This window comes from Ailuropoda melanoleuca, chromosome 19 (assembly GCF_002007445.2).
Source record: "Ailuropoda melanoleuca isolate Jingjing chromosome 19, ASM200744v2, whole genome shotgun sequence".
Lineage (NCBI taxonomy): Eukaryota > Metazoa > Chordata > Mammalia > Carnivora > Ursidae > Ailuropoda > Ailuropoda melanoleuca.
This window is the reverse complement of record NC_048236.1, coordinates 15,848,136-15,862,472: the sequence shown is the minus strand read 5'-3', so window position 1 is coordinate 15,862,472 and position 14,337 is coordinate 15,848,136. Positions and strand designations below refer to the sequence as shown.

The window sequence follows — 14,337 nt, the reverse complement described above, 5'->3', positions numbered from 1 at the left end:
GGTCTTTTAATATCAAATAAGTAAAATAATACTAAAATAATATCATAAAATACAAATTATCATAATTACTACTTATAAATTTATATTTTTACTTTTCAGTGAATGTGTGTCCTAGTGAATTGGGTGTAAAAATTATAAATACCATGAAACTATAGCCACCCATTCATATGTATAATTGTTTTATGACTCCAGAACCTTAGAACTCGGTACCACTCAGGTGAACTATGTGGTGATATATTTTTTATAAGATAACATTTATAAGGAAAACTTGGAATCTTTTGTTTATTTGTATCTTTAAGGTTTAATATAACTGAAATAAATGATGTTATATAACTGAAGCATAAGCAACACATGCCACAACTAAATGTTCACCCGGATATACTAGCTTCAGATAGATTCAGGTTCTAGTTATGAAAGATTAATTCAAAATTAGATCCGTGCTTAATGAAGACTGGAAAAAGCACTATAATATAAAATTGCAGAATCTAGAGTTAAGAAAATTATATTTATGTTATAAAAATAATCCACAGAATATATTCAATCTAGAAAATATTTAGTGTCAACTATCCTTACCTGTGGGCATTAAAAGAATCCTCTTCCATATTTATTTGCAACATGTAGATGCTTCATTACTATAAATGCAGTGGTGTATATATTTTGGTTGTCTAGAAAAACCTGACTTTTTTAAGACCTCGTCTTTTAACATTTAATGATCCAAATGCTGTAGTTAATAAGTTAACTAACATCTTCAATGATACAAATTTACATTAAAAGTATGATTAGAAAATTTTTATCATTGCATTATATTACTAATCTCTTATACAGTCTTTGTGCTAATATTCTATTATATTCTATAATATTCTATTATCACAAATACGTGCAGATGACTTTCAGATTTACTCTCCCAACCCAGATCTAAATTTCTAAGATAACCCTTCATGTCACTTTGGCATTTTAAACCTAAGGTGATTAAGACGAACTACAAGGGGCGCCTGGGTGGCTCAGCTGGCTCAGCTGGTTAAGTGTCTGCCTTCAGTCATGATCCCAGGGTCCTGGGAGGGTCCTGGGATTGAGCCCCACATCGGGCTCCCTACTCAGCAGGGAGTCTGCTTCTCCCCCACGTCGAGCGCCCTCACGCACTCTCTCTCTCTCAAATAAATAAAATCCTTAAAAAAATACCAAATACAGGGGCGCCTGGGTGGCTCAGTCGTTAAGCGTCTGCCTTCAGCTCAGGGCATGATCCTGCATTCTGGGTTCGAGCCCCACATCAGGCTCCTTCGCTGGAAGCCTGCTTCTTCCTCTCCCACTCCCCCTGCTTGTGTTCCCTCTCTCACTGGCTATCTCTATCTCTGTCAAATGAATAAATAAAATCTTAAAAAAAAAATACCAAATACAAATTCTCCACCTATAAACCTTTTTTCCCCTCATTTCTCCTCTTATCTAGTTAATGTTCTACTTCTAGCCATCTCTGCACTTAAAAATGTCTTTTGTCCCTACCTTCCCAGTAGCAGACTCCTAAATTTTTTCGTGCTCCCTCATATTCTCTCTCTCTCACCCCACCACACACCTGCACGCACAGCTTTTCATTGTTGCTGCAGTTTATCTGAGCCAACCAGATCATTCTTGTCTCCTGCCCAAGATATGGTTTGTGTTTCTCCACTCCATGACTTTTTCATATTGTCCTATTAAGTGTTAAAAAATTGGGCAATATACAATTCATTTTCTTAAATAATATTAGTTACTACCCTTTTCGTAATCAATAATCAGTTTCACGTTTAATCTGTATATAACCATTTTTAAGTAAGAGAACGGCAAGTACTCCAATTTAATCAGAGTATAAGGTGTGTTGAACAAAATAAGCTCCACCAGCATTAACATTAATGCATTTATCAAATCTCTCGGCTTTGTAATCTTAGGAACTTGGTTTTGTCAACACTTTGTGTATTCATTCGTGCCCGCCAAGAAGCAGATGCCAAATTGGGATTATACACCTAAGAATTTTGATGGGGAAAATGCTCTTGTAACAAATAAATAAGGGAGCCAAGAAATACTGGAGAGCCCTCACACTACAATATTTGACCAAAAGGAAAGAGAGGTAGAAGGGCCTAGACTGTCCTGGGGCAATGACATTAAAAGCAAGCTCAGGGGAGCCTGGGTGGCTCAGTCAGTTGAGTGTCCAACTCTTGATTTCCTCTCAGGTCTTAATCTTGAGGTCGTGAGATTGAGCCTTGCATCGGGTTCCATGCTTGGTGGGGAGTCTAATCGAGATTCTCTCTCTCTCTCTCTCTCTCTCTCTCCCTCTGTCTCTCTCCTACCCCCTCTAAAATAAATACATAAATCTTAAAAAAGAAAGAAAGAAAGAAAGAAAGAAAGAAAGAAAGAAAGAAAGAAAGAAAGAAAAAGAACAGAAAAGCAATTCAGCAAGGCTGTCAGAGAATCCTTGAGGCACTGGCAGAGGGGTCCCATGACTCCTAGGAATGGGCCTATTTTAGCATCTTGACCACATTTGGTCATTGACTAGGAGTTCCTCTTGGGGAGCATGGTCTTGGGAGCAATAGGATTTCAGAACAGAGCAACTGGGATTCTTAGTCAAGTACATTTGTAATTAGAGGTCTGTACTCTCTTGACCACCACAACCATGGAAAATGATTCATTTCTTTCAATAGAGTGGCTAGCTAAGCTATAGAAAACTTGATTATATATCAACAATAGTTGTATTTGCTTACACTAAGAATTAACCCAGTGTCAAATATTCATATCAATAAGATAAACAGAGTCTCTCCGTGTTAGCGTGTTTCTGTCTAGAAGCTGAATTCCAATCAGCAGTTGGATTGGTGAACATAGAGTCTAAGTATTTTAAGTGGACAGTTCAAATTTTAATGACACTAGGGTATGACATTAGCTATACTTACCTCCATACTAGAGCTATACCTGCCCCCAAGAAACATGTAGATCACACCTGGGTCTAGGCACCCTCCTTCGGACAGGAGAGGAAAAAGGCTGCTGAAGTATGCCTCTCTGACTTTGGTCTCTCATGTTTCATGCTGACCAGCCCCCTCCGTGTTTGTTAGTTTTTGCACAAAACAAACCACCAGAATGCTGGCTTAAAAATACCACTTTAGTATTTATTTCTACCCGTTCTGGGGATGAAAAGGTGATTTTTCCGTTCTTCATCAACTTGACTCATATTGGATGGCCTAGGAGGGCCTCACTCACATGTTTGGGAACTCCAATGGGATGGTGGGAAGGAAGGTGACTGAAGCCTCTCTCCATGTAGTCTCTCCTTATCCAGAAGGCCAGCCTGGGCTTCTTCACCTGGTGGCTTAGGTCTCCAGTGATAAGAAAGGGCAAGCTCCAGTATGGAAGCACTTTTCAAGTCTTTGCTTTTGTCACATTTCTTCTTGTCCAATTGGCTAAGACAAATCACATGGATAATTCCAGAGTCAGTGTGACGGGACCTTTTCAAGATATGGATGCAGGGAGGCCTGATCAAACTGGGAATTATTCTTTCATACTATCTGATTAATATGTTTCTCCTCCTTCTCCTCTGTTTTCTCCCCAGCCTCCTCCTCCCACCCTTCTTTATGAGCATACACTACATAGGACTACATCCACATTATTACATTTTCTGATTCTAGCATAAAAGTAAAATTTACATATATTGGATTCATCTGCAATTTCTTAGTTTTTAAATTTCAGTGTTGCCAAAAATGAAAATCTGTCTCATTTTACAATTCATAAGAACCCTGAGAGTTCATAGGTTTTCCTCAGATAAGAAACCACAATGATCCCCTTGCCAGTTAGGAATATTACATGGGGAAATTAGGGAATTAATTTTTCATTTTAATGGTGGGTGGTTAGTTCTCTCAGAAGTAGCAATCCGTCACATTCCCTGATCCTAATGAAACAATAGACATGTCTGTTCTTCAGTTCGGTGGTTGCCTGGATGTGAAAATTAAGAAGTAGGAGTAGAGGATGAACCCTAGAGTGGAAACTATAATTTTCTGTATAGCTCTTCTGTCAGCCACCTGGGCTGAGCCCATTCTGAGGTGCTGGAGACGAGGAACATGAAAGCAACAGGTTAAAAATAAGAAGATAAACGCTTTGGAGGGACTAATACTTCTGCTTGTAATCAAGGCAACTTTTGGAGCATGAGATAAAGCTGTGCATTAGAAATCCTTGTAGGCTGAAAGCATCCCTGCCTTTTTCTAAACAGAGGTGTGCGGGTGAGGACGCACAGTGTTCTGTTAATATTACCATGACACATACATGCAGAGCTAAACTGGCAACACCGGTGAGATGATACACCTGTTTTTTGGGCCCACAACTAGGCTTCAAACATCATTTCTGTCAGGCTGCACTCTACAGATATTTCTAGTGTCCACTTCTAGGCCCCTCTCCAGCACTAGCAAAACTGCTACAGTGACTTCACTGAAACATATGTTTACTAAAAAATAATTTAATCAGATTGGCCTTTTGGTAAAAATAACCACTTATTCAGTTTTGTACTATTCCAGCAGGTGTGTGTGTGTGTGTGTGTGTGTGTGTGTGTTAGTAAAAGGAGAGACAGGTAAGACCGACACATGTTTTTTAAAGAACATTCATTGTTAATGTCTCCAGTCCATCCTTTGGTCCCATGAAAATGATTGATATATTTCTACAGTGATGAAAGATAAAGTCCCTTTGACTTTGTGAAATTTGCCTTTTATTATGGCTATCTTTCCATCATCCCAATGCTAGAACACAGAAGACTCCTTATTTTTAAATATTGTCCATCAAGTTGTTTAGTTGGATCGCACAGCTTCTTAGTTGTCTGAAACTGTGCTATATGATTTGCCCTTCTTTATGATTTTAACACAGTGTCTCCCCAGGCCTTGAGATTGCCCCTTTTCGGTTTATGCATTAGGAGCTATTTGAGTATCATGTAGTCATTCGCAATTTACACATATCATCCCAGTAGAGTTGTTTCTCAGTAATCCTTATGCTAATCATAACTTTGGTCTATTCCACGATTTTGTTCTGTATTGCTGTCTTTCCTTTTCTGGCTAGCACATCAAATGATATCCCAGCACATTTCATCTGATTTCCTGCTGAGTACTTCCTTGATAAAAGAAGCAACTTCAATTTCTCTATATAAAAATAGGAATTTACAGTATGTACCCTTTAACATCATTTTAGATTTTCATATACAAGGCTCCAGAAAATAGATGAAAAATGTCCTTTCATATTGTGTTTGTTCAGCTCTAAGAATCTCCATGCCCCGTTTTAACTCATCAGGTCATGTTTTTGTTTTTGTTTCCCTAGGACTACAATGATGAAATTCGTCAGGAACAACTACGTGAATTATCTTACTTAAATGGCTCAGAGGACTCTGGTCGTGGCAGAGGTATTAGAGGCAGAGGGATCAGAATAGCTCCCACAACCCCTTCAAGGTACTTGAAGTAAATTAACAGCAAACGAGGATGGCAAACCTTTGCCAACCCGCTCTGTGCCATGATCACAGCTAGGGATGAACAACATCAACAATGACAGCCACCGCGACAAAAACCATGACAATGAATGCTTATATAAGGCATAAGCACTTTCATAAATTAACTCATCAAGTCCTCATACTAGGGTCAAGTATTATTCACAGGTGACAGATTGAGGTACAGAAAGGTGTCAAGAATTTGCCCAAGGTTACATAAGCGGTCTGACTCTAGAATTCATAGGTAGAGCTCTTAACAACTATCCTAAGAAAATAAGAGGCACAAACCTGAGACTTTCTTCTTCGTGGTTCTGTCCTCAGGATTAGAGTATGCGGATGAGACAATTATTTGCCTTTTCTGAACCAGGATAACCTTGCATGAAGAGAAAGTTAAAAATCTGTCTGTGTCTTAAGTGGCCCTTGAACTGATAGTCTTTCCAGATAGGTGGAGAGACAGGTGCTGATTGGCTAAGTAGGTAGAGACTCAGATAGATAGGTAGATAATATATGCACCACTAGTCCAGAAAGCCAGCAGCACACTTCGTGTACGGCTGATAGTAAGAGTATTGAAATTTCAGGTACATTTGACTTTGCAATGTCCTTGGTCAACAGAGATGATTTTATCTGATATTATGCACTTCACGAAAAAAAAAAGGAATCTTTCTGCATCAGAATTTGTTTTGTACGATTCTGAATTAGTCAAGCTTTCAACAGAAAGCACTGGCTTGTGAAGAGGTAAAGCAAAAAATACTCATAGCCTTCACACACTCTCTAATTCAGTCATTCTCTCTACCCTGTTAGAGCTGGCCTTCAAATCTCTAAAGGATATAGCTCAGAATAGTATTTCATACATTGCATAGAAATCATCTTCAGAGATTTTAGGATACTTGGCCGATTCAATTTATTTATTAAATTATGCCCCAAATATTGTCAACCATCAGTGTCAAAAACTCAGTTTTAACATTTAAATCATAACTCCATTTTGCAATTAATCAGAAAAAAAAAGTAAAAAATGATAAATACCCAAGTAAAATACCAAGGCAATAGCTATTTAAAAATAAAATGTGGCAATTCTGAAAATATCATTTGACTAACGATTTTAGAGATTAAATCTTCTTGAGACTATTATTACATTTTTATCTCTAAAGATGAAAATAAGAGCTCTCTAATGCTAATTAAGAACATTTTTTATTGCTAAAAATTAATGTGACATAACTTTTCTTATGGACATACTTTTTATGAAACCAGTCTTTTATAAAACCTTGTATGTTTCTAACCTCACCATGATGGGTTGTGAAATATCATTGCAGGTAATCCTAAATTAATTAAATCATATGCCTTAAATAATGAAACTGTCACTTTTGTAATTCCCAAATTGCCAAATTTTATATGGTGTAACCTAATATATATTTTTATGGTGTAACCTAATATATATTTAAAAAGTCTACAGGGGGGGACAAGTTGTTTCTATTTTATATTCCATGAAATTGGGACCATTTAAAAAAATAATGCATTAACTTGTTTTTGAGGTTATTAAATCTTATCAATAGTTTCTGTTTTGTTATTAATGTTCCTTAATGTAATATTATATTTGAGTATTTGAGTGGACCATATAATATTTCAATCTCAGTAAAGTTTCATTCTAAAATATTAATCTTTAATGGTTTAATAAAGAATATTGCATTGTGATCTAGATTTTTAAATGTTAGAAAAAATTTGTTTGAAAGTTTTGCTTTTTAATATCCCATATATCATACAAATCTGATACTACATATGTAAGAAGAAGATAAAATTAATGTTGAAATTTAAACCTCACTTCAATGCTATATTGATATCATTAATGTATTAATGTTAATGAAAGTAAAGGTACCAGAATTCTGCTGTCTTCTATTTCAAACCACATGATGGAAAATATCACAATTAAAAAAAGAATACGGAAACAGCTTTACAAAACAGAAAATCATATTGATTAGGAAGCTTTTGAAAACATGAGTTAATGGATGCTAATTTGTACATACTTATGAAATTATGACTTTATTAAGTCATTCAGTTACACTTATATTCAAAAAGAATAGTGCCTGGGCTATTTGAAATTTTCTATAATAATTTGTTGAAAATGTATTTAATTAAAGCAATTTTCATTTCAATAAATATATCTATAAAGACTAATCTTCCAGTAATTACACATACCAGAGAACAAAGCATTACCTCTACATATTATGATAATTTATAGTACATAATTGAAGAATTAAGATATTTGACATCTCTGACACACATCATCACTATATATTGATTGAGAGCAAACTGCGGAAAATAAAACATTAGGGGCAGATTTTGGAGGCTTTTGTTTACTACAATGAGAATTAATACATAGAACTAATGGAGTTTGTGAAAGAAGGGGGTAATCATACTTGCCTCTAAGAAAGACTACTCAGTCATCGCTGCAAGTGAGAGAGAAAAATTAGAGCGATCAAAGAGAGACAGAAAGACACTGACTTACAGCAGGGAAGCTAGTAAGTAGACAAGTCCATTATCCAAGACAGAAATGAACACTCCTTGGACTATAGAGATATAAGACTAGGTTAGAGATTAGAATTTATAGGAACCAGTGCTCCATTAGATGTTGAAGAAGAAAGAATATTCAGCCCACGACAAGGATAACTCTCTGATGTCTAGCCTGGTTAGAGATTAATGACATTGTCAACTAAGATTAGATGAAGAACCAAGTTACAGAAAGAATATAATTATTCCTATAATTAATTCAAGGTCTATGGATTGCTAGTGTGACCTTGAGCAGGTGGCTTGTACTTTCTGTGACTTGGTACTCAACCTTTAAAGTATCTCAGGAATAGCTACATAAAGTTGTCAAGATTTTTAAATTAGATGATACATATAAGGCAGTTGTTCCCAAATTGGTCTGCACATTGGAATCACTGAGAGGTTCCTGCCCTTAGAAACTGTGATTTACAGAGGGGAGGGTGGTGGGGGAATGGGATAAACTGGCGATGGGTAGTAAGGAGGGCACGTATTGCATGGTGCACTGGGTGTTATACGCAACTAATGAATCATCGAACTTTACATCAGAAACCAGGGATGTACTGTATGGTGACTAACATAATAAAAAAACATTAAAAAAAAAAGAAAGAAAGAAAGAAAGAAGAAAGAAAGAAAGAGAAAGAAAGAAAGAAAGAAAGAAAGAAAGAAAGAAAGAAAGAAAGAAAGAAAGAAAGAAAGAAACTGTGATTTAATTGGCCTGGGGTGTGGTCTGGAATTTAGAATTTTTCAAAGTCTTCAGGAAATTCTAATATGCAGACAAGTGAAGGAACCTCTGATATAAGGCATATAGTCCAGGATATGGCATGTGTTAGGAAGAAAACAGGTAATAGTCATCATTAGCATTAGAGAATGCAAGGGTCCAAAGAAGGCATTTTCTAGCTAGTAATCAATCCACAGTGATAAATGTAACAAGTGCAGTGGAATGGTGACTGTAAATGAATCCAGTGGATTTGGAAACTGGTAATCTCAGTCAAGAATATTTTCAACAATAACTAGATTGCATTCAGTTTGAGAATGAGCAGTTGGCAGAGAATTAAGGATGGAAAACTTTTGAGAAGTCAGAAAAATGAAGAATACTGTAGTGTGGATTCAGCCAGGGCCAGTATCCTAAAATAGGTGATGTGAAATTTCAGTTGAATTGGAGAAGAGAGATGTGAGATTAAAATTCCAAGGAAAGGACACAGCGTATAGGAGATGATGAGTCAGATTCCGGAGACAAGTTTGCTAGAGCTGTGTCTGGGACACAACAGAGGGAGGAATAGGATAAGAAGTATTTGATATGAGCATCCTATTATTTCTGAAATTTTTTTTTTAGAGAGCTTGAGTGGGGAGAGGGGCAGAGGGAGAGAGAGAATCTCAGACTCCCTGCTGAGCACAGAGCCCCACACGAGGCTCAGTCTTAACGACCCTGAGATCATGACCTGAGCTGAAATCAAGAGTCGATGCTCAACTCACTGAGCCACCCAAGGGCGCTGAGCATCATATAATTTTAAAGCAGGAAGATTTAAAGGTCTGATTTTACCCACTAGGAAAAAAAAAAAAATCCACCTTAAGCCCAGGGAGTTATACCACTTACTCACCTGTGATTATTCAGTGGGATAGACAGCACTTGTGAATGTAGTGTAAAGCAGGGTGACGTAAAATTTACTACCCACACCTGGGTACCTTTGAGAGTGTTAAAATGCTAAACTGAACAGGAAGCTAGGACAATGGTTGTGAATCAGAACTGTTCTGGGTGAACCTGGACATATGTTCACCCTACTTAGGAGGAAATAGATAGACGCTTGGAGGCCCAGTGGAAATAAAATTGGTCTTTACATCCTTTTTCATAGATGTGTTTTATATTATCATGATAATATAGTAGAGTGTATTCTCAGCTATTGTTGCATCTGAAGCGGGCACTGCGCCTTCTGGGTCTTTCGTATTTCACCTTCCCCAGTACAGGAGAGCATTCTCTGTATGTTAGACTTACAATGAGTTCTCTGATAATTTCTCTACTCATCAGCTCTATAATCTATTTAAAACTTTTAAAAACTCTACCAGCATTCTTACTGTCTGCTCACAAAAGCTCATTTTCTGCAAGCAAGAAAGAGCCAGCTGACGGCTATTCATAGCGGAAAGCATACCCTACGTCCCCCATATGCGGGCACAGCCAAACAGTGTGATTGTTGACATCCCAATGGTCCTCATTCTTCCCCGGAGCTTTAGTGTTCCAGTGCTTTCTGGAGGCCAGCCTTTCAGACATAATAAAAAGTGAAATAACCACACTTTTGCCCAAAGATTTCAAACACTCGACCTTTCCCAAGGCCTTGGAAAACCATAAAAGTTGGCTGCAACCATTTGATCTTAGGGTTTTAATACAAGTTACTTTTGTGTCAAGCACTGTAGTACAGAGCATTCAGTCTATTCTTTTATTGCAGAAACCTGACGTATTTCACTAACACCGTAGTTACCACAGGAAAATAGATTCTATTAGAGACTGTGCCAGTTCAGGGGGTTGTATGCAGGATGACAAACCAGTGACAGTGAGTTGTGATTTCAATGACCTCAAGCTTCTGCTGCTAGAATAAGCAGAATGGTATCACCGTGCTTAGAGTTCCGCATTTTATTCAAGTACGAAAGTGCAGACAGGTGTTTTTTTCTTTGTAAATACAACATTTCACATCACTGTCAGTAACCTCCGGCGTGGAGGAGACATTGACATTCAGTGGCTCCGTTTCCTGGAGGGTCCAGTGAGTCATACAGGCTTCCCCTGCTATCCAAAGTAGAACATGCCTATGAGACTTTTCATAAGCTGAAATGGCATAAAGCAAAGAAGAAATTACCATTAATTTACATGGACATTTTTTTTTTGAGTGCTCCCAGACCCCAGAAAAATAACCTCTCAGGCTTTTCTGGTAACTTAGGACACATCTTGCTAATGGATGCACAAAATAAATGGAGATAAAGCACAGATGTTCACACAAGTTCAAAGCTCTGGCGTCTTGATGTTGAGATGCTAAGTGTAGTTCCTGGGGAAGGGGCTTGGCGGGGCCACTCTGGCTGCTCGGGGTACGTGCTGCCCCTATTATGGCTTGTTACCAAATGCTCAACGCTATTTTTTGCTTTTCACCTTTTTCCATAAAAGTGGAAATCTTCTTCTGATTTCTTTCAGGTAGCAAAAACAGGTGCTAATGTAGGTCTTTTGTAAAAGCAACGTTGGCATAAGGTGAACTTTTGAAAAGCAGGAAATACTTATATGTTAGCTGAAGCTCTGATATGGGTCTCCTTGGCAAATCTGGAATAAAATGAGATTGGTTGGTTTGTGTTTGGTTGTTTTTTTCATTTTATATTAAAGCATTTTACATGAGTTTCATTATAAGAAGTCATAGCCAGCATTTATAAAATTTATTCTACTGTAGAGGTCAAAATACTTTATATCCTAAAGAAACTCAATTACACACACACACACACACACACACACACACATCCACTCATGCATACAGATAAATTTGGTTTTCTTCCCATTATATGGCGGTAAGATAAGAACTCTATCTGTTTTAGTCTCTTTCTCATCTGTACTTGACCTGTTTCTCCTAGGGGCCGTGGGGGTGCCATTCCTCCTCCCCCACCACCGGGCCGAGGTGTACTCACCCCTCGAGGGACTACTGTGACTCGTGGAGCTCTTCCAGTGCCCCCTGTAGCAAGAGGTGTCCCTACCCCACGAGCCCGGGGGGCACCGACCGTGCCAGGATACAGGGCACCCCCTCCTCCAGCCCACGAAGCTTATGAAGAATATGTAAGTACCCTTGAGAAATCAGTGGTTAGGAAGAGTTCACCTGATTGGATAATAGGCTAGCGCTCAAAGACATTCAATACCATGAATGTAGCAGATGATGTTTGTTGCAGAAAACAAAGGTCATTTGCAACAGAATTTAAGCAGGGCGTTTAAACGAGAGCATTTTGAGAAAAGCTTTTATTTTTCAAGTGCCATGATTTTTGGTACCAGTTAAACAGTTTGCATTTTAAGAATCAGACTATCCTGAGGTTTTCTTATTCTTCAGAACCATCTCAAAATGGAAATAATTATGAATATAATGTAAATTGTCATATACTCAGAAGTTTCTTCTGGGACATGTTAAAGAGTGACATAAAAATCACTCAGAAGTATTTGACAGATATAATGTGATTGTACTATAACTTTCGGTAATAATGTAACACCATGCGATTGGTCTTTCATTTAAATATTCTTGCTATCTCTTTCGCTGTATGAAACATACGGGAATGGCAGATATGAAGAATTCAAAAAATATAGAATAAGCATCAGAAATGTGGTGTCTATAAGCATTTCCCTCCCTTCCCAACCTCTGTGTCACTTGGTACACCCTTTGACCTTTCATCCAGGTTATTAATATTCCACTGGTCACATTGCATTCTAGTCCCCGTGACTAGAATATTATGAAAATTATAAAAAGGGACAGCTTCCTATTCACTTGTGTAACCATCGTAAATCTACTGTAAATGTTAAAGTTAATTAATGCAAGCCAGTCAGCATCATATGAAACAGATTCATTTTACCTTTAAATTTTCCAGCATGCTCATCCCTCGTCTAGATGTTTCTTTCACTCAACCACCCACAGACACGCTGCCTTTGAAATGTCCTCTGTAAATGGTTACTTATTAAACATAAACTCTTAAAAAATAAAAATAAATAAATAAACATAAACTCTTCAAGGACAGTTATTGTCACATGCTGGACATTCCAGAAATATAAATGTTTAATGAACCCGGTTAATAACCAAGTAAAACTTATTCTAAAATAAAGTGAACATTATTGATAGGTGTCACCAAGAATGTATTAGTGCTTAGAGTATGTTAGTATTTAGGAATAACATTACTGCTTAATACAGAACATTGACTAATATTTGCAAGAGCGAAGAAAAATTAACTTTAAGAAATCCATTTCTACTGGAAAAGGGGAAATGTGTTCATCTAAAGTATCTTTTATATAAAAAAGGTCTTTTATACAGTATCAGGTGTCAATATTTAAAATCTTTTGACAATCTTAAAATTGCAAAATTGGAAACAGAAAATACCTGTAAACAAGACCATAGGTCAGGAAACACAGAGCCTAGACTTGATTCTGCCGTTCTTTCCTGAGACATATGTATGTATGAAATAAGTACTTGTTAAATGAATGAACTAAAAATCCACAACAGGGATGATGGGTTGTTTTGTTTTTGTTTTTTTGTTTTTAATCTCCAAGAAACCTACCTCTGCCATCTTTATGTACATTGTTACTATGGTGTGTTTTTATCTTCCAAATAGAAGTTTAAACAGTCAGATCTTCAAAAAGTAAAAGAGAAAACCTTTTCAGGTAATGCGGTCAACATTGTTATTAACCAGAAAATTTACAAGGCATGTGAAATTTACAGGGCATGTGAAAGAGAATAAGATTGGCACAACATTGTGGCTTTGGTGTAGCTAAGAAAACACTGTAGCCTTTCATGTGCATTCCAATTTAGGGTGGGATGAATCACTGGACCGCAGTCCCCGTAAGAGTAAGCTACAAAAGTATAAAGAGACTATAGAAACATGAGTGAGAAAGGTTATATTCTGAATGGGAATCTAGGAAGAGGGTAGTTCTTAGAGTAAGTAAAGGAAAATATGTCAAACCACATCATCTGAATTTTTTACTTAGATTTTAAAGTGTCCAGTCCCTTTTATTCATTCACTCAGTCATTTACTTAGCCTCACTCTTATTTTAAGCACTGTTCTGAAAGTCCTGGAGATGTGGCTGTGAACAAAACAGACCAAATAGCTGCTTCCATAAAGTTTACATCTTAGTGGGAGGAGACAGAAAGCAAACACGTATCAATAAGTGAACGAAGTAATGCCAGGCAGACATAAATGCTCTGGAGAGGTGTGGGGAGGGCGATACTGTAACATGGGCTGTCGGGGAAGGTCTCTCCTCAGGGAAGACTCACACAAGTGCCTCGTGAAGCAAAGGTCCAGGCTCAGGGGCTGCCTCAGTAAAATGCATCCCTGGTAAAGGAAGCAGTGGGCGCAAATGCCCTGAAATGGAACCCGCTTGGAGGACATTAAAGCTGGAACAGGGTGTGTGAGGCAGAGGTCGTAGATAAGGTCAAGGGATGGACAAGGCCAATTCGTGTTGCTATTGGAGTTTTGGGCAGGAGAGTGACGTGACCAGATTTACATTTTAAGAGGTTTATTCTGCTGACATCGTGGAGAACAGAATATGGGGTGAGGATAGGCACAGAGTAGAAACAGAGACGGGTAAGTGACTCCTTGTAGTATCCCCCACGGACAGAATA

The 14,337-nt window shown here is 37.6% G+C and overlaps 1 protein-coding gene across 9 annotated transcripts in view; it reads left to right on the top strand.

Moving 5' to 3' along the window:
• The window catches only part of KHDRBS2 (KH RNA binding domain containing, signal transduction associated 2), a 597,869-nt gene that overhangs the window by 354,941 nt on the left and 228,591 nt on the right, over nt 1–14,337 (top strand). For all 9 annotated transcript variants that reach the window (XR_004622082.1, XR_004622080.1, XR_004622081.1 and 6 more), the window contains exons 5-6: nt 5,305–5,432; nt 11,603–11,801. Coding sequence is in view for 6 of the 9 variants with exons in the window: in XM_034648191.1 (XP_034504082.1) it covers nt 5,305–5,432; nt 11,603–11,801 (327 nt within the window). In the remaining 3 variants the exon portion in view is untranslated. The remainder of the gene's footprint in view (nt 1–5,304; nt 5,433–11,602; nt 11,802–14,337) is intronic.